The sequence below is a fragment of the Arachis stenosperma genome, chromosome 3 (assembly GCF_014773155.1).
Source record: "Arachis stenosperma cultivar V10309 chromosome 3, arast.V10309.gnm1.PFL2, whole genome shotgun sequence".
Classification (NCBI taxonomy): domain Eukaryota; kingdom Viridiplantae; phylum Streptophyta; class Magnoliopsida; order Fabales; family Fabaceae; genus Arachis; species Arachis stenosperma.
In genome coordinates this window covers 8,509,654-8,534,922 of record NC_080379.1, presented here as the reverse complement: position 1 = coordinate 8,534,922, position 25,269 = coordinate 8,509,654, and the positions used below count along the sequence as shown (strand labels likewise).

Sequence of the window (25,269 nt, the reverse complement as noted above, 5' to 3'; positions counted from 1 at the left end):
GCTCACACTCTTGCTAACTTAGGCATCGGAGTGTCTTTGCAGGTACCACCCCCCATTCACACGCGAGCACAAGTCGGACGGAGCCTCCCGAGTTGCGGACCTACCCGGAGTTCTCCTCCATCACACACTTGGGCCGCCAAACGCCATTCGTCGTATTAATCTCCGGTTACCTACCGTAACATTGGCGCCGTTGCCGGGGACCCGCGAGATCATCCCACGATGGCAGATAGATCCCATGAAGAAGGCCATGTCGAAACAGATTCTGAACAAGAGAATCTAGACATGGGAAATGGCAATGAAGACAACGACCAGCACAGAGAGGGTACCTCCGGAGTAAAGAATCCGAAGGTAAATTCCTCAGATGGGCGTGAATCAGAAAAGGACGGACCATCCCACGTAGCTGAACTAATAGGATTGGTCCATAGCCGCCTGGAGCAATTGGAGCAAGAGCGGGAGAAACAAAAGGAAACCGAAAGGTACCTTAAAGAGGAGATGGAACGGCGAAAAGAGTTAGAAAGAAAACTCTTACAGCTAGAATCCTCCCTCAAGAACTCCCGCGACGAAGGCGAAGATCAACTCCCGGCGGAGAAGATCCCTTCAGCGAGGACATAATGAGGGCAAAAGTTCCAAGGAACTTCAAAAGCCCTGATATGGACCTCTATGATGGAACCACGGATCCAAAGCATCATCTAAGCAATTTTAAAAGTCGGATGTATCTAGCCAATGCCTCCGACGCTACGAGATGCAAGGCATTCCCGACCACTTTATCGAAAGCAGCGATGAAGTGGTTCGATAGCCTTCCCCCGAGATCCATCACCAGCTTTGAAGACCTCTCTAGGAAATTCTTGATGAGGTTCTCAATCCAAAAAGACAAAGTAAAACATGCACCGAGCCTCCTGGGAATAAAACAGGAGGTCGGAGAGTCTTTACGAGCCTATATGGAAAGGTTCAATAAGGCATGTTTAGAGATCCAAGACCTGCCCACAGAGGCAGTAATAATGGGGTTAGTCAATGGACTTAGAGAAGGTCCCTTCTCACAGTCCATATCTAAAAGACACCCCGTCTCTCTAAGTGATGTACAAGAAAGGGCCGAGAAGTACATCAACATGGAAGAGAATGCAAAGCTAAGAGACCTGAGTTCGCGACCTGGACCCACTTCCTCCTCTAGGGAGAGAGAAAGGGAAGTCAAAAAGAAGGAAGAGCTCGGTCTCGAGAGGCCCAGGAAGTATCACTCTTATACTCCTCTAAAGACTTCTATAGTGGACGTATACAGAGAGATTTGCAACACTGAAAGGCTGCCACCCCCAAGACCTATTAAAAATAAAAAAGGGGGAAGTCGCAGCGAGTATTGCGAGTACCATAAAATATATGGTCACTCCACCAACGACTGTTACGACCTCAAAAATGTGATAGAAAAGCTGGCTAGAGAAGGTCGGCTCGACAGATATCTCATGGAAAGGTCGGACGTCCATGGAAAGAGAAAGCGAGATGATATGAACAGGAGAGATCCACCACCACAGACCCCTGAGAGGCATATCCACATGATCTCAGGAGGATTTGCAGGAGGCGGAATCACTAAATCTTCTCGCAAAAGACATCTCAAAAGAGTCTATCAAGTCGGGGATGAAACACCCGACCTCCCCACTATATCATTCACGAAAGAAGATGGGCAAGGGATAATCCCCGGGCATGACGATCCCGTGGTGATAACTATGATCCTAGCCAACGCCCATCTCCACAGAACCCTAGTAGACCAAGGAAGCTCGGCGGACATCCTTTTCAAGCCCGCCTTCGACAAGCTAGGGTTAGATGAAAAAGAGTTGAGAGCCTACCCCGACACCCTCTACGGACTAGGGGATACGCCAATAAAACCACTAGGATTTTTACCCCTTCACACCACCTTTGGAAAAGGGGAAAAATCAAGGACTCTAAGCATAGACTTCATAGTCATCGATGAAGGGTCAGCCTACAATGCCTTAATTGGCAGGACTACCCTTAATCGTCTTGGAGCAGTGGTATCAACTCCCCACCTTTGCATGAAATTCCCGACTCCAGGAGGAATAGCAACGGTAAGGGGAGATCAAAAATTGGCAAGGAAGTGCTATAACGAAAGCCTAAATCTGAGAGGGAAGGGCAAAGAAGTCCACACCATAGAGTTAGGTGGCGCAAGAACCAGAGAAGAGCTACGACCCCAGCCGGGAGGAAAAACCGAGGAGATACAAGTCGGAGAAGAGGAAGGAAAAAACACTCACATAGGAGCCAACCTAGGGGAAACCCTGAAACAAAGATTGGGCGAACTCCTAAGAGCTAATTCCGACCTCTTCGCCTGGAAGGCTTCCGACATGCCCGGGATTGATCCCGAGCTCATGTCCCATAGGCTCTCGGTTTACCCAGGGTCCCGACCTATACAGCAAAGAAGACGCAAGTTCGGCCCAGAGCGAGCCTCAATAGTAGAGGAGCAAGTACAGGCGCTTCTGGAAGCCAGCCTTATTAGAGAGGTCAAATACCCAACATGGCTAGCCAATGTAGTGCTAGTCAAAAAACAGAATGGTAAATGGAGAATGTGCGTCGACTATACCGACTTGAATAAGGCATGTCCTAAGGACCCTTATCCCCTACCGAGTATTGATACCCTGGTGGACTCCAGCTCGGGGTACCAATACCTATCGTTCATGGACGCCTACTCGGGATATAACCAAATCCCGATGCATGAACCCGACCAGGAGAAAACATCGTTCATCACACCAGGAGCCAACTATTGCTACGTGGTCATGCCATTCGGACTAAAGAATGCAGGAGCCACGTATCAAAGGCTGATGAACAAAGTGTTTTCCCCCCACCTAGGGAGCCTAATGGAAGTATACGTCGACGATATGTTAGTAAAAACCAAGCAAGAAGTCGACCTCTTAACCGATCTCTCGCAAGTCTTCAACACTATAAGGGTGCATGGGATGAGACTAAATCCCGCAAAATGCGCCTTCGCAGTAGAAGCAGGGAAATTTCTAGGCTTCATGCTAACACAAAGGGGGATTGAGTCCAATCCCGACAAATGCAGAGCCATCTTAGAAATGAAAAGCCCGACTTGTCTAAGAGAGGTTCAACAGCTCAATGGCCGACTTGCAGCCCTCTCCAGATTTTTGGCAGGATCGGCACTAAAATCCCTTCCATTATTCTCCTTATTAAGGAAGGAATGCCAGTTTGAATGGACTCCGGAATGTGAGGAGGCGTTCCAAGAGTTCAAAAAATTCTTAAGCCAACCTCCTATCTTAACCAGACCAGTACCGGGAAAAGACCTTGTCCTATACCTATCCGTGGCAAACAGGGCTGTCTCATCAGCCCTGATCAGAGAAGACGAGGTCGGTCAACACCCGGTCTACTTTACCAGTAAGGTCTTACAAGGCCCTGAGCTAAGGTACCACAAACTAGAAAAGTTTGCCTACTCCTTAGTAATAGCCTCACGAAGGCTACGACCTTACTTTCAGGCTCACACAATAAGAGTCCGTACGAACCAACCCATGAAGCAAATCCTCCAAAAGACGGATGTTGCAGGGAGAATGGTTCAATGGGCAATAGAGCTCTCCGAGTTTGATTTGAGATACGAAACTCGGACGGCAATTAAAGCCCAATGCCTCGCCGACTTCATTACGGAATACGCAGGTGAACAAGAGGAAAAACCGACTACATGGGAACTCTATGTAGACGGATCCTCCAACAAGACAGGGAGCGGCGCAGGCATAATATTGGTAGATGGAAAAGGGACCCAGATAGAGGCCTCCTTAAAATTTGAATTTCCGGCTTCAAACAATCAGGCAGAATATGAGGCCTTGATTGCCGGATTAAAGTTAGCTGAAGAAGTTGGCGCTACAAAGGTGATAATCTACAACGACTCACAAGTGGTGACTTCCCAAATAAGTGGAGAATATCAGGCAAAGGACCCCAATATGAAGAAATACTTGGAAAAAACCTTGGAACACCTCGGGCGCTTTGCGGAAACCGAGGTTAAGCACATAACTCGGGATCTAAATAGCAGAGCTGACGCCCTATCCAAGTTAGCAAGTACCAAACCCGGAGGAAACAATAGAAGCCTGATCCAAGAAACCCTCCAAGAGCCCTCGGTATCAAAAACAGAGGATCAACAAGAGGTACTTGAGGTAGTCGGCCTAAACCTCGGATGGATGAATCCCTTAGTCGAATACCTGAAATTCGACATCCTCCCCAAAGAGGAGAAAGAGGCTAAAAAGATCCGAAGGGAAGCACAACACTATACTTTGGTGAGAAATGTCCTTTACAGAAGAGGGATATCAACGCCATTGCTGAAGTGCGTACCGACCTCAAGAACCACCGAGGTGTTGGAGGAAGTACATAGTGGGATCTGCGGAAACCATCTCGAAGCAAGGTCGCTGGCCAGGAAAGTAATCCGAGCAGGATTCTATTGGCCGACCTTGCAGAAAGATGCAACAGACTTTGTGAAAAAATGCCAGCCATGCCAGATGCATGCAAATTTCCACGTGGCTCCACCAGAAGAGCTCATCAGTATAACTTCCCCTTGGCCTTTCGCAAAATGGGGAATGGATTTGTTAGGTCCTTTTCCCCAAGCACCAGGGCAAGTCAAATACTTGATCGTGGGAATAGATTACTTCACAAAGTGGATAGAAGCAGAACCACTAGCCACTATCACCGCTCAAAGAAGTCGCAGGTTCCTCTACAAAAACATTATCACAAGGTATGGAATACCTTATTCCATCACCACAGATAATGGAACCCAATTCACCGACGCCACCTTCAGAAGTTTGGTAGCCAGTATGAAAATCAAACATCAATTCACCTCGGTAGAACACCCACAAGCCAATGGGCAAGCCGAGGCAGCTAACAAGGTCATACTGGCAGGACTCAAGAAGAGGCTACAGGAAGCAAAGGGAGCTTGGGCTGAAGAGCTCCCTCAAGTGCTATGGGCTTATAAGACAACTCCCCAATCCGCCACGGGAGAAACACCCTTCCGACTAGTCTATGGCGTAGAAGCCATGATTCCAATAGAAATCAATGAGCAAAGCCCAAGGGTAATTCTCCACGATGAGGTCGGAAATATACAGGGGCACAAAGAGGAGCTCGATTTGCTCCCCGAAGTCCGAGAGGGAGCCCAGATAAGAGAAGCTGCACTAAAGCAAAGAATGACTACAAGATACAACAAGAAAGTCATTCGAAGAACATTTGCTACAGATGACTTGGTCCTAATCAGAAATGACATTGGAGTCAACAAATCGGGAGAAGGAAAACTCGCCGCATATTGGAAGGGACCATATAAAGTCAAAGAAGTCTTAGGAAAGGGTTATTATAAAGTAACCGACCTAAATGACACTGAGCTACCAAGGTCGTGGCATGCTTGTAATATGAAAAGGTACTACAGTTAAAAGCGAACTCTACTCCCTGATGTACTCTTTTCCCAACTTCACGAGTTTTTTCCCAAAAGAAAAGGGTTTTTTCTGGAGAAGGGTTTTTAATGAGGCATCATAGTAGAGGCTAAGGGAAAATAGGCTATCAAGACCCTTAGTAGCAAAAAGGTACCTTCCAAATTAATAAAGATCTTTTTTCAATATCTCTTATAGCATCCTTCTTTATTCTAAGTCTTTCTACGAAACGCGCCGACTTAAGCTCGACAAAGCGTGAAAATCCCATGAACCGACCTAGATGGTCGTCAGGATAAAACGACGAGGTACAAGTCGGCGTAAAGAGGTTATATGAGTTGATCGTAAGAACTCAGGAATCATCCGACTCACAAGTCGAAATGAAAATCCGAGTAAAACGAACTCGAAAGAGCTCCGAGTAAAAGAAAACCGAGCTCCGAGTAAAGGAAAAACGCATCACAAAAATAACCTAAGTCATAGAAGCTCACTAAAGTAAAGTTGAGTACAAAGGATAACAAAAGAGATAGGAAAACCTGGAAAAAGTTTAAAGGCTGCATAAAAGCCCTTGAACGAAAAAGGCTCGAGAAAAGCAAGCCAACAAAGAGGTTTCTTCAAAAAAGATCAAAAAATATATCAAAAAAGCATGCACGCACGAAGTAACTTAGAACCCTTATCCAAAAAAGGGCATTTATTTTTCTACGCCCTTGTTTAAAAGGGGCAATCGCCATAAATATTTTTTACGGCCTTAAAAGGCCAAAAAGAAATTGTTCACGACCACCAACAGAGAAACAAAGTTTAAAAAAGAGGGGACCCACAGGCCGGGCCCTCATATAGCCATAAAAAATAAAGAGTCATTTCTTCAAAGGAGTCGAGGAATCACCACCGCTAGGCTCAGGAGGGGCGCCACCAGGACCGGCCGGAGGAACGGAGGAAGAACCCGAGGCATCCTTAGAACGAGGAGGAGACTCTATAATCCTCTGCCCCCGAGTCTTCAGGTCTGACTCGGAAATGACCTCGGGGGCAGGAGGATCCACGATGGCGCCATCAATAACTACCTTGTCGGGATGTAAAGGAGAAAGGTCCAAGTCGGGAGCAATAACTCTGACTTGTTCCAAGAAAATTCTCCAAGACTCCTCGGCACCATCGGCGATAGAGTCCTCCAACTCGGCGTATGCGTTCCGAGAGTTCAGCAAGTCCTTCCTCACAGCAACAATATCTTGAAATAAACTGTGGTAGCTGTCTTGTGCTGTTTTCCTCAAATTTGCCTCCAAAGTGCATTGAGCCTGCAGCTTACCTACCTCCTCCCTAAGGTGATCCCTCTCCTTCCTCAATTTATCTCTCTCCTCCTTCAACTCCTTCTCATGTTTTTCAGAAAGAAGAAGCCTCCCCTCCAACTCCTCAACTTTTGAGGTTGCCCCCAAAGAGCTGAGGGGAGTCTTCTCAAAAATGTCCAAAAGTTTGCCGCAAACACCCGCCGTCCTAAAACTCTCCTCGGCCATGGTGGTAAGGTGATTTCGAACAGAAACATCATCCATATTTATAAAAGGATAGATGTTCTTTCGGACGAATGCAAGAGCATCCGCCTTAACCCCACCATCAAAAGAAGAAGGGCCAGACTCTAAAGTCTTGCGCTTCTTCTTCTCGGGCTCGGAGAGAATTTGGGCAGAAGGGGGTGGTCGGGGCAAACTCGAGGAAGAAATGACAATGGGTTGAGAAGGAATGCCAGTGTTCTTAGGAGGAGGAGGAGGAGGAGGAGGAGGAGAGGTGATCGCCCTGGCACCCCCGGACCTAGCCCGGGACTTCGCCTTGGCTTCCTGGACCCTTTGGTAGGCCTCCTGAGCGTTCCTTTTTGCCATATCTACAAAAGAAAACAAATAACAAAAATTACAAGTCGGTAGAATGCAAGTCGGCAGAAACAACTCGGAAATTAGGTATGCATGCACTACCTAATTGAGATTGAACAAAAGTCGGTGTTCCCTGGAGGATTTTTCGGGTATCCAAGTATGGGGATTTCCTCCACGCTTCTCGGAAAAACCCCACAATAGCCGCCTCCACTTCGTCCAGGTCATCGGGACCATACTTTTCACAAGAGGAAGGCGGCGACCAATAAAGGGGGAAGCGGGGAGAGGAATGCTCATCCAGGAAAAAGGGGTGGTGACCCTCTACAGCTTGAAGTTTGAAAAAGAAGTTTTTGAAGTCGTGAAAAGATTCGTCGAAAAGGGTGAAAATCCTCCGACCTTGTATGGCTCGGAAGGATACCCACTGCTGTTTGTTGTTTAGCCCACTAAAGGGCTTAGTCATATGGAAAAGAAAGAAGAAAATCTTCAAAGAGGTCGGAAAGTCCAGAGCATGGCTGATAAACTGGTAGATCTTCAGAAAACCCCAAGAATTGGGGTGAAGTTGAGTAGGGGCAACTCTACAGTGATGCAAAACAGATATCTCGAAATCGGAGAAAGGAAGAAAAACACCCAAACGGGTGATCATGCACTCATACATAAAGAAAAAATGAGGGGCCGCCTCATTTTCTCTCCCAAAACAGACCCGGTCTTCAGGACCCGGGATTATTAGTTCATATTTTGGCTCGTCCTCCTCCGAAGTACAGAGCCGGTGATGAGTACGAAGATGAGTGATAAACTCAGCATCGAACAGGGGTTCCTCCCCAAGAACAGTGTCATCAACCCACAAAGAAAGAACATCTACGGAAGCCATTTTTTATACAAAGAAAAGTGGCAGAAACCTACAAAAAGAAAAAGAAAAAGAAAAATAAAAAAAACACGGCCCCTAAAGAGGAGAGATGCGAAGCCAGAATCTACAGGTCGACCTATCTACTCACAAAACAAAACATGCAAATGCGAAGCATGACATAAAAGAAACAAAACTAACCTTTATCCGAAGAAACGAAGGTTGGAAAGAACGGAAATCTTCGAACACAAGAATGCAGCACGAGCAGGGAAAAAGAAAAGTTTGAAAGATTGCAGAAACGGAAAAACGAAAGAGAGGGAAAGTATTTATAAATAGGCTGAGGGACATAATGGTAAAAACGAGGCAGTCATTAATGAGACTGCACCGTTAACAAAGCCCTCAATCCCTAAACGCTTCCCCAACGGACACGACGCTTGAATTGACGTAACTGTCAAAAACAAAAGGTCGCGAAAATCACGTCGGTTTCAAAACCCGTGAAGGTCGGCTACGAACCCGAGTTAAGTACTTGAACCCAAGCCTTAAAAGGAACTCGGGCTCAAGTAGGGGCACTGTTCATACCCTGGCCCAATGTTAAAGGCCCAGGTCCAATCGAAAGGCCTGATCCAATAGATTAAGCCTAGTAAAGCACCGACCTCCACTTAAGAGGTCGGTGTCCACCACGACTCAGTACGAAGAAGTCGGTTATGAGATTAGCTGGCAGATAAATACTCATTCAAATGAGTAACCGCCCCTGAAATCTCTCTAACCACTTCATAAAGCCATATCTTAACCCCCCCAAGATAATGGGACGATTATTATCCTAAAGATACGGCACTACTCCAACGGTGGTTATTGGCTCACCACTATAAGTACACTGACACCAATCAGGTATTTCTAAGTCCAATACTCTCTAGACCTGCTCACACTCTTGCTAACTTAGGCATCGGAGTGTCTTTGCAGGTACCACCCCCCATTCACACGCGAGCACAAGTCGGACGGAGCCTCCCGAGTTGCGGACCTACCCGGAGTTCTCCTCCATCACACACTTGGGCCGCCAAACGCCATTCGTCGTATTAATCTCCGGTTACCTACCGTAACATTGGCGCCGTTGCCGGGGACCCGCGAGATCATCCCACGATGGCAGATAGATCCCATGAAGAAGGCCATGTCGAAACAGATTCTGAACAAGAGAATCTAGACATGGGAAATGGCAATGAAGACAACGACCAGCACAGAGAGGGTACCTCCGGAGTAAAGAATCCGAAGGTAAATTCCTCAGATGGGCGTGAATCAGAAAAGGACGGACCATCCCACGTAGCTGAACTAATAGGATTGGTCCATAGCCGCCTGGAGCAATTGGAGCAAGAGCGGGAGAAACAAAAGGAAACCGAAAGGTACCTTAAAGAGGAGATGGAACGGCGAAAAGAGTTAGAAAGAAAACTCTTACAGCTAGAATCCTCCCTCAAGAACTCCCGCGACGAAGGCGAAGATCAACTCCCGGGCGGAGAAGATCCCTTCAGCGAGGACATAATGAGGGCAAAAGTTCCAAGGAACTTCAAAAGCCCTGATATGGACCTCTATGATGGAACCACGGATCCAAAGCATCATCTAAGCAATTTTAAAAGTCGGATGTATCTAGCCGATGCCTCCGACGCTACGAGATGCAAGGCATTCCCGACCACTTTATCGAAAGCAGCGATGAAGTGGTTCGATAGCCTTCCCCCGAGATCCATCACCAGCTTTGAAGACCTCTCTAGGAAATTCTTGATGAGGTTCTCAATCCAAAAAGACAAAGTAAAACATGCACCGAGCCTCCTGGGAATAAACAGGAGGTCGGAGAGTCTTTACGAGCCTATATGGAAAGGTTCAATAAGGCATGTTTAGAGATCCAAGACCTGCCCACAGAGGCAGTAATAATGGGGTTAGTCAATGGACTTAGAGAATGTCCCTTCTCACAGTCCATATCTAAAAGACACCCCGTCTCTCTAAGTGATGTACAAGAAAGGGCCGAGAAGTACATCAACATGGAAGAGAATGCAAAGCTAAGAGACCTGAGTTCGCGACCTAGACCCACTTCCTCCTCTAGGGAGAGAGAAAGGGAAGTCAAAAAGAAGGAAGAGCTCGGTCTCGAGAGGCCCAGGAAGTATCACTCTTATACTCCTCTAAAGACTTCTATAGTGGACGTATACAGAGAGATTTGCAACACTGAAAGGCTGCCACCCCCAAGACCTATTAAAAATAAAAAAGGGGGAAGTCGCAGCGAGTATTGCGAGTACCATAAAATATATGGTCACTCCACCAACGACTGTTACGACCTCAAAAATGTGATAGAAAAGCTGGCTAGAGAAGGTCGGCTCGACAGATATCTCATGGAAAGGTCGGACGTCCATGGAAAGAGAAAGCGAGATGATATGGACAGGAGAGATCTACCACCACAGACCCCTGAGAGGCATATCCACATGATCTCAGGAGGATTTGCGGGAGGCGGAATCACTAAATCTTCTCGCAAAAGAGTTGAGAGCCTACCCCGACACCCTCTACGGACTAGGAGATACGCCAATAAAACCACTAGGATTTTTACCCCTTCACACCACCTTTGGAAAAGGGGAAAAATCAAGGACTCTAAGCATAGACTTCATAGTCATCGATGAAGGGTCAGCCTACAATGCCTTAATTGGCAGGACTACCCTTAATCGTCTTGGAGCAGTGGTATCAACTCCCCACCTTTGCATGAAATTCCCGACTCCAGGAGGAATAGCAACGGTAAGGGGAGATCAAAAATTGGCAAGGAAGTGCTATAACGAAAGCCTAAATCTGAGAGGGAAGGGCAAAGAAGTCCACACCATAGAGTTAGGTGGCGCAAGAACCAGAGAAGAGCTACGACCCCAGCCGGGAGGAAAAACCGAGGAGATACAAGTCGGAGAAGAGGAAGGAAAAAACACTCACATAGGAGCCAACCTAGGGGAAACCCTGAAACAAAGATTGGGCGAACTCCTAAGAGCTAATTCCGACCTCTTCGCCTGGAAGGCTTCCGACATGCCCGGGATTGATCCCGAGCTCATGTCCCATAGGCTCTCGGTTTACCCAGGGTCCCGACCTATACAGCAAAGAAGACGCAAGTTCGGCCCAGAGCGAGCCTCAATAGTAGAGGAGCAAGTACAGGCGCTTCTGGAAGCCGGCCTTATTAGAGAGGTCAAATACCCAACATGGCTAGCCAATGTAGTGCTAGTCAAAAAACAGAATGGTAAATGGAGAATGTGCGTCGACTATACCGACTTGAATAAGGCATGTCCTAAGGTAGGTAGGTAGGACATTCTCCATTTACCATTCTGTTTTTTGACTAGCACTACATTGGCTAGCCATGTTGGGTATTTGACCTCTCTAATAAGGCCGGCTTCCAGAAGCGCCTGTACTTGCTCCTCTACTATTGAGGCTCGCTCTGGGCCGAGCTTGCGTCTTCTTTGCTGTATAGGTCGGGACCCTGGGTAAACCGAGAGCCTATGGGACATGAGCTCGGGATCAATCCCGGGCATGTCGGAAGCCTTCCAGGCGAAGAGGTCGGAATTAGCTCTTAGGAGTTCGCCCAATCTTTGTTTCAGGGTTTCCCCTAGGTTGGCTCCTATGTGAGTGTTTTTTCCTTCCTCTTCTCCGACTTGTATCTCCTCGGTTTTTCCTCCCGGCTGGGGTCGTAGCTCTTCTCTGGTTCTTGCGCCACCTAACTCTATGGTGTGGACTTCTTTGCCCTTCCCTCTCAGATTTAGGCTTTCGTTATAGCACTTCCTTGCCAATTTTTGATCTCCCCTTACCGTTGCTATTCCTCCTGGAGTCGGGAATTTCATGCAAAGGTGGGGAGTTGATACCACTGCTCCAAGACGATTAAGGGTAGTCCTGCCAATTAAGGCATTGTAGGCTGACCCTTCATCGATGACTATGAAGTCTATGCTTAGAGTCCTTGATTTTTCCCCTTTTCCAAAGGTGGTGTGAAGGGGTAAAAATCCTAGTGGTTTTATTGGCGTATCTCCTAGTCCGTAGAGGGTGTCGGGGTAGGCTCTCAACTCTTTTGCGAGAAGATTTAGTGATTCCGCCTCCCGCAAATCCTCCTGAGATCATGTGGATATGCCTCTCAGGGGTCTGTGGTGGTAGATCTCTCCTGTCCATATCATCTCGCTTTCTCTTTCCATGGACGTCCGACCTTTCCATGAGATATCTGTCGAGCCGACCTTCTCTAGCCAGCTTTTCTATCACATTTTTGAGGTCGTAACAGTCGTTGGTGGAGTGACCATATATTTTATGGTACTCGCAATACTCGCTGCGACTTCCCCCTTTTTTATTTTTAATAGGTCTTGGGGGTGGCAGCCTTTCAGTGTTGCAAATCTCTCTGTATACGTCCACTATAGAAGTCTTTAGAGGAGTATAAGAGTGATACTTCCTGGGCCTCTCGAGACCGAGCTCTTCCTTCTTTTTGACTTCCCTTTCTCTCTCCCTAGAGGAGGAAGTGGGTCTAGGTCGCGAACTCAGGTCTCTTAGCTTTGCATTCTCTTCCATGTTGATGTACTTCTCGGCCCTTTCTTGTACATCACTTAGAGAGACGGGGTGTCTTTTAGATATGGACTGTGAGAAAGGACCTTCTCTAAGTCCATTGACTAACCCCATTATTACTGCCTCTGTGGGCAGGTCTTGGATCTCTAAACATGCCTTATTGAACCTTTCCATATAGGCTCGTAAAGACTCTCCGACCTCCTGTTTTATTCCCAGGAGGCTCGGTGCATGTTTTACTTTGTCTTTTTGGATTGAGAACCTCATCAAGAATTTCCTAGAGAGGTCTTCAAAGCTGGTGATGGATCTCGGGGGAAGGCTATCGAACCAGGGGCGGTTACTCATTTGAATGAGTATTTATCTGCCAGCTAATCTCATAACCGACTTCTTCGTACTGAGTCGTGGTGGACACCGACCTCTTAAGTGGAGGTCGGTGCTTTACTAGGCTTAATCTATTGGATCAGGCCTTTCGATTGGACCTGGGCCTTTAACATTGGGCCAGGGTATGAACAATATATATATATACAAGCTATTATTACTCTACAATATAATATATTGTATTTTTTCTACAATAATAATATAATTTGTATTATTAATGTCTAACATTATTATTAATCCAAGCATATATAAGAATTTCTGTAATATCACATACATCAGCGATTTATTAGATCATGGCTCTGTCATTCTTACGGGTTTTTTTACTAATGTACCACATTTTCCAAAATTTATTATTAAAATAGTATTTTTTAAAATAACTTTTTTAAAATAACAACCAATTTGTTATTTTATTATTAATTATCATAATATAAAAAATAAAATATTATTTTGATGTTCAATATTTGGATCGAATTTTAATGTGATCTCTAACATTTCAATCGTCTTATTTTTTTAAAAAATTTTAAACGTCTTATTCCGATGTCATAAGTTTTTAATAAATTTAATATTATTTCACTATTAAATAAATAATTAGTATATTAAAAATTAATAATATTTAATTTCAATATATAAATAAATTAACCTACTAATAATTACTAAAGTAAAAATGATTTCTTTAATTCTAGAATTTTGATGATTATTTGATAAAATTTAACGTTTATTTACAAAAAAAAGACCAAAAAAAAGTGTTATAAAAAAATGTTGCATGTATTTCTCTAACACACCAAAAAAATATGAATTAATAATAATGTTAATGTTAACATCATTCATTTTATTAATTATTTATGTAAAATTTAATAATAAAAAAATTAAAATTTATTTAAAATTTTTTAAAATAAATATAAGATATTAAAAATGTTATAAATTAAATTAAAATTTATTCCGAATATTTAATATTAAAATAATATTTTATTTTATAAAAACATAATATTTGAATAATTAATTTTAAAAGAAATATATTTTAATATTAAATTAAAAAAATGATACATCAGTCAAAAGACCCTCATTCTTATCTCTTAAGTAGTCAACTTATTATCATAATTAAGGATTCATTCATATTAACATCTAATAGCCGTACTTACGTATAATCAGATAACTTATCAAGTAATATATATTATCTCTTAAGTAGTCAACTTATTACCATAATTAAGGATTCATTCATATTAACATCTAATAGCCGTACTTACTTATAATCAGATAACTTATCAAGTAATATATATATTTGATCCAATTATATTACGTGTACACTAAAATTAATTATTAAAATCAGTTATTAATATAAAATATATATTAAAAATAAATTAAACTACCTACATATTTATATATAACTATAATTTTAGTGACTAATTTTATATACAAATAATATTTTTAATATTAACATATTTTGATTTCGAATCAAGCCTTATAGTTTGATATTAGCAACAGAGTTTTTAGTTATCTTATTTCACGATGGATGTCTCGATTATTAAAAAAAAAAATTTCAATATGAAGCACACATATACAGTACATTAATATTATGGCATTTTATCAACATTTATTCTTCAAACGGAGGAAATGACGAATTAGAAGTTGAATATCTTATTTTTTCTAAAGCTTTCCACGGTCTCCTTAAGGGTCACCTCCAAAGGAGTAAATCTAATTCCCAAGTTCTTAGCCTTTTCTGAAACCCGATATGTTGCCACATATGGCTCATCGTTCTCACACCTGTCCAAATATTAACAAAATACACATGCGATATGAAGATCACTGATTATAAGTATGGTTGGAGTTGGAGAAATTAAATGGTTTACGTACTTATTTGCAATTTGTAATGTCGGGTAGAGATTACGTAACATGTTAGCAAGTTCAGAGAAATGCACCACTCTCTCGGCCAAACAATATCTTCCACTAGCTGAAGCAACTTCATATGCTAAAATATGAAAGTTTGCAACATCTTTCACGTTCACCCATGGATAACACAAATTTGGAAATGTCTTTGTACCTGAACACTTACGTCAAACACTTCCAATTATAAACAACTCTTTTCTGGGGGCAAAATTGTAATTTTTCTTTTAGATGATGGAACTAAACACATGGCCAAAATCTTGAAACTAAATCTATCACCACAGATATATTTACAATTAACACACTCATATTCTAGCACTTTTATTATAATCATGAACAATTGATATGATTCTATATATTCTAAGTTCCAATAATTAAAATATATATATTAACAAAAATTCACATTTAATTGTTTTTATGTGAAGTTGTTAATTAAAAATCGTTAAATAATTTGACATATTTAACTAAATTATTATCTAATGATTCTTAACTAGTATCTGCATATTAATTCATCATATGTATTTTGTTAATAGGCCCAAAAAAAACTTTTCACACTCATATAAAAAAAATTAATTAAGAAAGAAAAATAAGTATTTGGTTGTTAAAAAATACTAATATCAAAACAATATTTATTATAAAAAATTTAGACATGGTGAGATTAAAATAGAAATAACTCAACATGAGGAGTAAATTAAAATGAATTACTACCATTGATTAGGTTTAAAATTGGTGTAACACTATAATTAATGAGTGGTTGTAAGAGAGGGCCAGCCACCATTCCTGGGTTAATGCAAACCATGTCAATGTTGTTGTTCTTTGCAAACTTCCATGCAGCATCCTCGGCCAATGTTTTCGAAAGACAGTACCACATCTTTGCGTATACACGCAACACAAAATAAGAAAATTAGGAAAGTTTGAAAACAAATAATGCGCACTTCTAATTAATTAATTAATAATTCGCACTTGATTAATATAATTAATTAATCATCATGTGTTTCCACTGATAAGGCTAATATAATAAAATAAGCTTCCAATTATTGATTTGATTTTTCTAAAATAATGTGCACGTGGAAACTACCTGTGATTCCCTACAGATATCTGGAAGAGAGAACAGTGTCTCATCAACAACATCTTCGGGAGTAGTTCTATTCTTTCCACTATATAGATTTGTAGCCATGGAAGATGTTAACACCACTCGCTTCACTGATGCTGTTTTTGCACATGATTTAAGAACATTAATTGTTCCCTTCACTGCTGGATCAATTAGTTCTCTCTGAAATTAGAAATTGTGGACACAAAAGTTGTTATATATTTAGGGTCTGTTTGAAAAATTTTAGAAGTAATTTTTTTTTTATTTTTGACTTATAAAAAGTAGTATTATTAATATTTGGTGTAATTTTTAAAATTAAATTGTAATTTTTTAAGAAACTATTTAGAAACTTACAGAGAAGTTAAACTTCTCTTATACTACTTCTACTTTTCATCACATTTCTATAAAATAAGCACTTTTATAGTTAAAAATTCAAATACAAAATAACTTATTTATAAGTAGTATAGTCATTTATTGTTTAAATTATTTTATTAAAAAGAGTTTAATTAAGTTGGTTACCAAACTGAATCTTATTAACCCCGGATAAAACTAAAGGCTCAATTCATCGGTTTTAGAATAGGATTTTAAAAAATAAAATTAAAACAAAAAAATTGTAACTTTATTACAATATATTAAAAACTTAAAAAATTTATATTTTCAATACAGTGATGCTATATAACCAAATATTTTCACCTAGTATTTTTATTTTTCGATAATATTATATGACTAAATTATTTTAATAACTAAGTTCAACTAAATTGGTTTAGTAACTTAAGAATTGATAACAAAAAATTTTAGTTAAAAAAAAAGAAGAGAAGGATAAGAGACATAAAGAAAAAGAAAGATTTGGTTAAATAAAATTAGTTACGAAATAATTTGTTTAACTAATATTTTTTTTAAATATGAGTAATATTATAGGACCAGTTCAGTTATTAATTTTAGTTAATAGTTAGCTAATAATATTTAAAAGTGTTAGTTAAAAGTATGATAACGAGCTACTAAATTAAAAATGTTGGATTATTGATTAAATTTGCTGGTCCTTTAAACTTTTTCATTTTGAATTTACTAAAGGAGTTTTCTTTTTCAATATATATATTTTTTAATGGGCGAACCTGTGGATCTTGCACATCCAAAAGAACAGGTGAAGCAACATGAAAGACACCATGACAGTCCCTAATAGCAGAATCAAATGAACCTTCTTCCAAGAGATCTGCCTTAAAGAGGTGCAACCTCTCTTCTGCACCATCAAGCTTGAACAAGTGTTCAACCTTCTTCGGATTACCTGCATGCGTGTTCACCAAACAAATCGATACTCTTTATATATATTTCTTTCACAGAAAAATAAAAAATGCAAGTATAAATTCTTTAATTGAAATAGAAGTTTAAAATTAAAGAAAACCTTATTTTCTTTTATTAAAATGGATCCGAAGGCAGAGGTCAGTTGGTAAAATGGAGGAGCTAAGACAAACATAAATGTGGAAGGAAAGCTAATTAAAGGGAGAGAGCAATATAATTAAATTACTTGGGTCGCGAAGGGTGGTTTTAACGGTGTAACCCCGGTGAAGGAGAAGCTTGACTATCCATGAAGCTATGTAACCAGAACCACCAGTCACACACACCACCTTTCCACTTCCATTTCTCTCCATTCTTCTATCCTTCACTTTCTCTTTCCCTTCGCCTGTTGCCTCGCATTTTATATATCTGGTAAGAGAAATGCTAGGAATAGTTAAAATACAAAGCGCATGTTTGAGCGCCATTATTTTGTTAAAAAAAGATTTTTTTTAATTTTTTAATGTGTTTGACAAATTTTTAGTAGTAAAAATAAAAGCACTAGTAAAATAAAAAAAAGATCTTTTTTGAGAAGCTGTAATTTACATCTTTTTTTAAAAGATTTTTTTTTCTTAAAAAAAAAGATATTTTTTATGTAATAAATAAACAAAAAAGTACTTTTATATTGTTATACCCAAACATAATTAATAGATAAAAATACCTTTTTACATGAGATATCCAAACATAAAATTACTTTTACTTCTCTATAAAATCTTTTAAAAAAAATAACTCGAAAAAAGATCTTTTCTTAAAAGTTCACCCAAACAAACCCAAACTCTAGAAGGCAACTTTTTATTAAAATTTGGTAATACTTATTAATGGATAAAAGAAAAGTAAGTAATTATATATTTTAGATATAATTTTATATTATTAAAAACATTAATAATAATTAATCAATAACTATAAGTCATAAAATTTATTAATTTTCTAATATTTTTTAATTAAAATTTATTATTTTTAGTTTTTATTTAATTATTAATTTAATTTTTTAATTTAATAATTTAATAACATATTTTATTATATATTTTTATATATTAATTACTAATAAATAATTAAATTTTCATATTTTTTTATTAATAATATTTAAAAAATAATAAAAAATAATATATATTCTTTTATTACCGAATATTTCTGTTTTTTTTTTATCGATGAAAATTTCTGTTTATATATAACTTCCAACACCAAATATTTGGGCATTTGCCCAATGTTTTCCCTAGATGGCAAGGTCAAGGTGGACACGTGAACATGTACAAGAAACTTCAATAGATAAGTACATGGGATGGGCCAACATCAACTTCCAGTCTTCCACACATATCTCTCACCTAGTCACCTTGTGTCCTCCTCTATTTAATATTTTGATCTAATTTTTAAGAAATAATTTCAATATATGGGATGAGCCAAAATATTTATTCTTTTCTAATCTTTATCACATACTTTATTATTATTAGCTCAAAATAATTAAAAATACCCAATCCATGTTACAACATTATAATATAATAGAAAAAAAAAATCCCAACAACATCACATGTTGCATTAACAACTTTACTATGTTGTACATATTTCAATTAGAACCTAAATTTCTAATTCATATTGGCCCATGAGTTAATATTCTTTCTTTTTTATTGTTTATTTTTAATATGAAAGATTACAAATTAATGAAATTATTGGATCCATTAACTTGTTAAAAGTTAAATTTCTGTTATTTATATATGTTTTTCCTCTACCAATTTTGGGGCTAATTTTTTTTATATTGATTAAATATATGTGTAATATGTCATTATTAGAAGATTGGGTATTTTTTATATGGTATTTTTTTTAATTAATAATATTCAAATTGGATGGTCAATTTATTTGAAGAAAAAAATAAATTACAAATCGGAGGGTCTGATTTATACTCTTAAATTTTTTTGTTTTTTAAAATAAAAATCGGACGGTCCGATTTTAATATTAATTTTTTTTTAATTTTCAAAGATATACATCGGACCGTTCGATTTGTGATTGTTAGTTTAAAAAACAAAATAATACAAACAAATCAGTGCCTCCGATTTGTATAATCCATAGCAATGTAAAACATTTCTCTCCTCATAGTATTTTGTGATACACCTCTCTTTCTCTCACATGAAAAATAAAAAGTACAATTTCGGTTCCACAAGAGGGTCATTCATAAAATTCACTCCTTTTTCCCTTTCAACATTAATATATTAATTTATAAGTAAAAATTTAAGTATGGTTAATTTTATATGAAATTGATAATTAAAAGTTATTAGATGAAAATTTAGTCAAATCAATTAAATTATTGAATGATTTTTAACTATCAATTTTACGTAAAATTGACTGTACTTAAATTTTTACTAATATTTAATTGAAAGTAATTTTAGAGTTACTCTTTTCACGCATCTTAAAAGATTGAAAATTATGTTATACATATGTTTATTAACAAAAATATTTGGTAATCAGAACAAATTAGTCAAAAATAATTAGAATTTATTTTATTTAATATTTATTAATTATTATAACAATTAATAAATATTAAATAAAATAAATTCTAGTTGATTTTTTTGTCTTTCTAACATAACCGCTTACTAAATATGCTTGTAACGTTAATTTTAATTGGATAGCTAGAAGAAATTATTAGTATAATTTAATCTATTATAATTAAAAAATGTAATATTGACTCTGATTTCATATCAAGTATTGACCTCATAAAAAAGTATTATGCAAATTAAGAAAAGTATGATTTTTTTTCCATATTTCACTATATAATTTACATTTTCTCCTCTTCCTTCAATTAAAATTACTTTCATTATTTGTATTTTTGTAGATAGTGTTTTTAAAGGTTGTGGTAAGTTTAGAGAAGAGAAGGATTGAATCTATGCCTTTTTTTTTGAGTTGCTGTTATGACCTTTTAAAAGAAATTTTTAGTTTTGATTCTGTTTGTACTCAACAGCAGAAATTTATGAGACAATTTATTTTTGTCTCATGAATATCAGAAAACATAACACAACAGAGAGAAAAAAAGCTAACACCAACATATATCCTGGTTCGGTTGCCTTATGCTATGTAACCTACGTCCAGTTTCCTCCACAACAATAGAAGAATTTTCCACTATAGTTAACAGTATTACATACACCAATTTCACACTCAAGTTCTAACCTAACTTGACATTGGCTATACTAATACCTAACTATTCACTCTTAGTGCTAACCCAACTAAGAAAGGGATACCTTACAGGTACAAGATACAAGACACTTATCTAACCTAAAAAAATCAGAAAATAACTCTAGACTTTTTTCTCAAGTGTATCACTCAACCTTTTTCCACTCATGGCTTTTACTTGAGCTTTCTCACAATGCCTTTTCTCACAAGAAATTACAGAAAGATAAACATAGAAAAGTACATCACAATCTGTAAAACATGAAGGAGATTGACTTCATCAATAGCCTCTTTGCTATGTGCAAAACCAGATTCGCAAACCTCAGATACAGTTCTTCAGTATTGGCCGAATGCTTCTTTGAAAGAAAGCATTATCCAAGTAGAGGAACTTCACAGAACACAACTCACAAACTCTGGTTTTTCTCCTTGACTTCTGAATGAACAACAATCCTCTTTTATCTCTTTGCATATTGCTGGGTTCACCTTCCTAGGTCAACTTCTTGAGTCTTGAACTTCACCAACCCAGCCGATCACCTTTTTTTCAGTAATCTTCAAATTAGAAACTTTGCTTCTGACTTCTCTATTTTGACCGAAAGTCATAAAGCAACAACTACAAGAGTCTTCCAATGGTCAACCGAATTTGAGCCATTGAGAAGCTACTTGGTCCTCAAGAATCTCTTGTGACCGTAGATACATAGCAGATTAGGGCAGAGAGCAACTTTCTCTTGTATGTCATTTTTGGACTTGCAGAGAGTTGGGAAGAAGAGAAGAATATCTTAAGCATGTAAATGGAAATGGGTTACCTTTAACCTTTACCTAAGCTTGATTTGGTTTGAATTGGATGATTAGACTTCTGCTTTTCAAGTTTAATCTCTCTCTTTCTTTCATCTTCTGTGAATGGCATGTGGAAGAAGTTCTTTCTCTTTCTTCTGTGATTTGACTGAGACAGAGAAGTATACGTTGCTTTTGGTTGAAGCACATAGAAGGAGTTTGAACTGAGTGAAGTGCTAGAGCTTGGGTCGGATCACTTCATTTTGCCCGTTTTGATTTTTCCAGCCTTGTTTTCTTATGGGCTTCGTTTATATTATTGACCCACCAACCTTGCTATATTATTTTTATTCCAATTAGGCTGCTAAACTAAGTTTTGGCCTACAATATATTTATAAATAATTAGTAACATACAATTATTAATTAATTAACACTAATTATTTATCTTGCCCAATAATATTTATCATCACTAATTTATTTAATTAATTTCTTAACTCAACAGTTTTTAAATACTGCGACAGCATCATAATATTTTCCTTCATTCACATTTAATTTACATAGTGATACTAAATCTTTTTTTCTTCTATTTAGGTTATTAAATAATAGGTTATGAGAGAAAAATTAACAATGTAAAAGATAATTCTAAAAAGAATCTAAACAAGAGAATTGATGAGTTCATTTGTTTTAAAATCCTTATTTTTAGCCAAAACGTTATAGTCATTATTTATTTTATTATTTTTATTGTAAAATGTTGTCTTTTTATATTCCAACCCAATAAAATTTTATTTAAAAATAAGAAATAGAATATCCAGACCCAAAAGAAGTAGATTATAAAAAAAGAGTAAAGTATCGTTTTTGTCCCCAACGTTTAGAGTAAGTTCTATTTATGTCCTTAACGTTTAAATCGTCCTATTTATATCTCTAACGTTTATAAAAGTGATTCAATGTTATCCTACTATCAATTATACTAACAAATCAAATTATCTTTTTCAATTATTCTCACTTGGATGTATTCATTCTCAATTAGGTCTCACTTAGATGTGTTCGATTTTAATATTATACCCACTATTTGTATTTAGATTCAATTATGTCCCTAGAAAAGTGAATTATGTAAATGTTGTAGGAATGCGTTTTAACTTTTGATGAGTTATTTTTCGGAGTGGATCATCGATTCTATCCCAGACATTTGTATTCTAACTTCAAGAAAATATTTTTAAAACTCAAACTAAAGCGTTCATGATGTGTAATTGACGACAGGATAACATTGAATCACTTTTACAAACGTTAGGGATACAAATATGACGATTTAAACGTTAAGAACACAAATAGGATTTATCCCAAACGTTGGGGATAAAAATAATATTTTACTCTAAAAAAATTATAAGATAAATAAAAAAATAAAATGGACAAATCCAATCTAATAATTTAAGTTTAAATAATTATAAAAAATTTGAATCTTATTTTGTATATGTAGCAATTTATTGAATAATTATAAAATCTTATAATAAAAGTCAAATTTACAGTGAATTAGTTCTTGATATGCAAGCCTAATTTATAGTTGAGATGTACTCCTCTAATGAACTAGCTAGAATATAATGAAGTTCTTTTCTTTCAAGCTTTCTACAGTTTCTTTAAGGCTCACTTCCAAAGGAATAAACTCAATTCCTAAGCTCTTTGCCTTTTCTTTCGAAACCTGAAATGTTGGCTCATAAGGCTTATCATCTGCACACCTGATAAGTAATAAAATTGTGAAAACCTTGTTATTTGAAAAAAAAAAAAGAAAGATATTAAAAGTAGCAACTTAATTATCTCTTAATTAGTTCATTAGTCCTTGTACATACAATTCATAGATTAAGGGAAAAACAAAACCAAAATAATTAGCTAACATAAATTTCAAGTATGTAATTTTTTTAATTGAATTTTATTGTTTTCCTAACAAAGTTGTTAAACTCACTTGTCTGGAATTTTTATTGTTGGGTAGATATCATGCAAGATCATGGCTACTTCAGAGAAATGTGAGACTCTCTCCACCAAACAGTATCTTCCACTGGCTGAGGCAATCTCATATGCCTGAATATGTGCATTAGCCACATCTTTCACATTGATCCATCCAAAGGTTTTATTTGGAAATGTTTCTGACCCTGCTTGCACCACCAACCAAGTATAAGAGCTCTTAGAAAAAAAAAAAAAAAATCAAAGTCCTCATCTACCACTTGAATAGGTTTTAGTTTTCATATGGATTATTTAAGTTTTATATTGGTTCTCTGTTTTTTGCCTACCTTTTCATGTCTAGTCAACAATTTCATACAAAAGAATCAAACTTTGTACTTGTAAAGCATAAGACTTTTACTTCTATTAACAATCTTACTCTAAAATGTTTTTTACACAGAATTTTTAATAATGTAAAAGATGTTAGAGAACATGGAAAAATAGAGAGTTGACTAGTATTAGTTTAAATATGAAAAATAAACAATCATATTAATTAGGTGCATATTAAATTTAGTCACTAGTGTAGAATATATATTAAAAATAAGATAAATTACACATGTATTTATACACAAATATACCGTGACTAATTTTAATGCGTATGTAGTAACATTCTTACCGTTGACTAGGTTTAAAATTGTAGAAACACTTGCATTAAGCTCTGGTTGCAATAATGGACCTATGGTCATTGCTTGGTTAATTACAACCAAGTCAATATTATTTTCACTGAGGAATTTCCTTGCAACATTCTCAGCCGAAGTTTTCCCAAATGAATACCACTTCTGTAGTTAAGGAAGGAAAAGCACACATAAATATGCATTATGACTATGATTAAGACCAAGTTTTAGGGAAAATTATTAAGGGAGGGGTCGTACGCGTTGTTCCTTGCAGTAATCTAGATCTGCAAACCATGTCTCGTCAACAATTACATTCGGATGCTTAGGCTTTCCATTATGTATAAGTGTTGCAAAAGATGATGTTAAAACAACTCGTTTCACTGATGCTGATTTTGCACATGATTCAAGAACGTTAATCGTTCCCTTTATTGCTGGATCGATTAATTCTGCCTGAAATAAAAGTAAATTAGTTAAAATTAGTTAGAGCTGTTAGTTGTGCGGTAAAGTTAGTTAGAATTTGTTACATACCTGTGGATCTTTAACGGTAAATAAAACAGGTGAAGCAGTGTGAAAGACACCGTGACATCCCTCAACAACAGAGTCAAAAGAAGCTTCTTCTAGAAGATCTGCCTTAAAGAGTTGCAACCTCTCCTTTGCACCTTCAAGTTTCAGCAAGTGCTCAACCTTCTTCGGATTACCTACTCCAATTAAAATAAATCAAATTACATTCACAATACGCTGTACTAATTAATTTATAATTAAGCCCCAATTAAGTAGAAAAAGAAGACACTTACTTGGATCACGAACGGTGGCTCTAACAGTGTAATCACGTTGGAGGAGGAACTTGATTATCCATGAAGCTATGTAACCAGAACCACCCGTCACACACACCACCTTATTTTGTGCTCCGCTGCTCATCTTCCTTCTTTTTCTTTTGATTGCTTCAAAGTTTTGGACTAATTCATATAATCTAAGATTTTCTTAATTGTGTTTGCTAATGACGACAGCAAGCGCATCATCATTTCTTATAGTCATTACTACTTAGCACTAAAAGTCTTAACACTATAATTTTCAAACTGACTTGTCAATGTCCAGATTTTAATTTGAATTCAGATATTTCTCACAAAATTATTACAAATGCCTATTGTCACTGTGAAATATAATTAAACTTAGGTTATGTTATCCATGACTTGAGCTGAATTTTATGATAAATTATGTAATATGTAATGTGACGCGTCTATATGGGTACTTGCCAAAGAGATTGTCTTGCAGGAGATAAATCCTCTCAATTTTTTTTAATAATTGTGAGAGTAAAATGTGATCTTTCATTATTAATTTTATAAGTGGGACAAAAAAAAATATAAAAGAAAGAGTAATTAAAGGTTAGAGATTACATTTTAGACTTTACACTCTTAATTTTTTTAAACAATTGAGACGATCCATTCTC

General features: G+C 37.4%; 2 protein-coding genes across 2 annotated transcripts; both read right to left on the bottom strand.

Annotated features, from left to right (window-relative positions):
• Nucleotides 1–14,502: 14,502 nt before the first annotated feature.
• Nucleotides 14,503–17,615, bottom strand: LOC130968240 (cinnamoyl-CoA reductase CAD2-like). The gene is made up of 6 exons (XM_057893415.1): nt 17,492–17,615; nt 17,082–17,251; nt 15,958–16,152; nt 15,588–15,750; nt 14,850–15,036; nt 14,503–14,759 (listed from the first exon to the last, which is right to left on the bottom strand). Exons 1-6 carry the CDS (start codon nt 17,613–17,615, stop codon nt 14,618–14,620), a joined length of 981 nt encoding a protein of 326 aa, XP_057749398.1. The 3' UTR covers nt 14,503–14,617.
• A 5,061-nt stretch (nt 17,616–22,676) lies between these two features.
• Nucleotides 22,677–24,860, bottom strand: LOC130968239 (cinnamoyl-CoA reductase CAD2-like). Its single transcript, XM_057893414.1, has 6 exons — nt 24,617–24,860; nt 24,351–24,520; nt 24,081–24,272; nt 23,825–23,987; nt 23,174–23,360; nt 22,677–22,949 (listed from the first exon to the last, which is right to left on the bottom strand). Exons 1-6 carry the CDS (start codon nt 24,738–24,740, stop codon nt 22,805–22,807), a joined length of 981 nt encoding a protein of 326 aa, XP_057749397.1. The 5' UTR covers nt 24,741–24,860; the 3' UTR covers nt 22,677–22,804.
• Between the last annotated feature and the right edge of the window lie 409 nt (nt 24,861–25,269).

What these genes read in the sequence shown, in the direction of transcription:
- LOC130968240 (XM_057893415.1), bottom strand. Translation starts at nt 17,615, where the DNA reads ATGGAGAGAAATGGAAGTGGAAAGGTGGTGTGTGTGACTGGTGGTTCT. An exon ending in AATTTTAAACCTAATCAATG is followed by an intron (nt 15,037 to 15,587) that starts GTAGTAATTCAT and finishes GTAAGTGTTCAG; the next exon opens with GTACAAAGACATTTCCAAAT. An exon ending in ACATTACAAATTGCAAATAA is followed by an intron (nt 14,760 to 14,849) that starts GTACGTAAACCA and finishes ATATTTGGACAG; the next exon opens with GTGTGAGAACGATGAGCCAT.
- LOC130968239 (XM_057893414.1), bottom strand. Translation starts at nt 24,740, where the DNA reads ATGAGCAGCGGAGCACAAAATAAGGTGGTGTGTGTGACGGGTGGTTCT. An exon ending in AGCCACCGTTCGTGATCCAA is followed by an intron (nt 24,521 to 24,616) that starts GTAAGTGTCTTC and finishes TAATTGGAGTAG; the next exon opens with GTAATCCGAAGAAGGTTGAG. An exon ending in ACAATAAAAATTCCAGACAA is followed by an intron (nt 22,950 to 23,173) that starts GTGAGTTTAACA and finishes ATTACTTATCAG; the next exon opens with GTGTGCAGATGATAAGCCTT.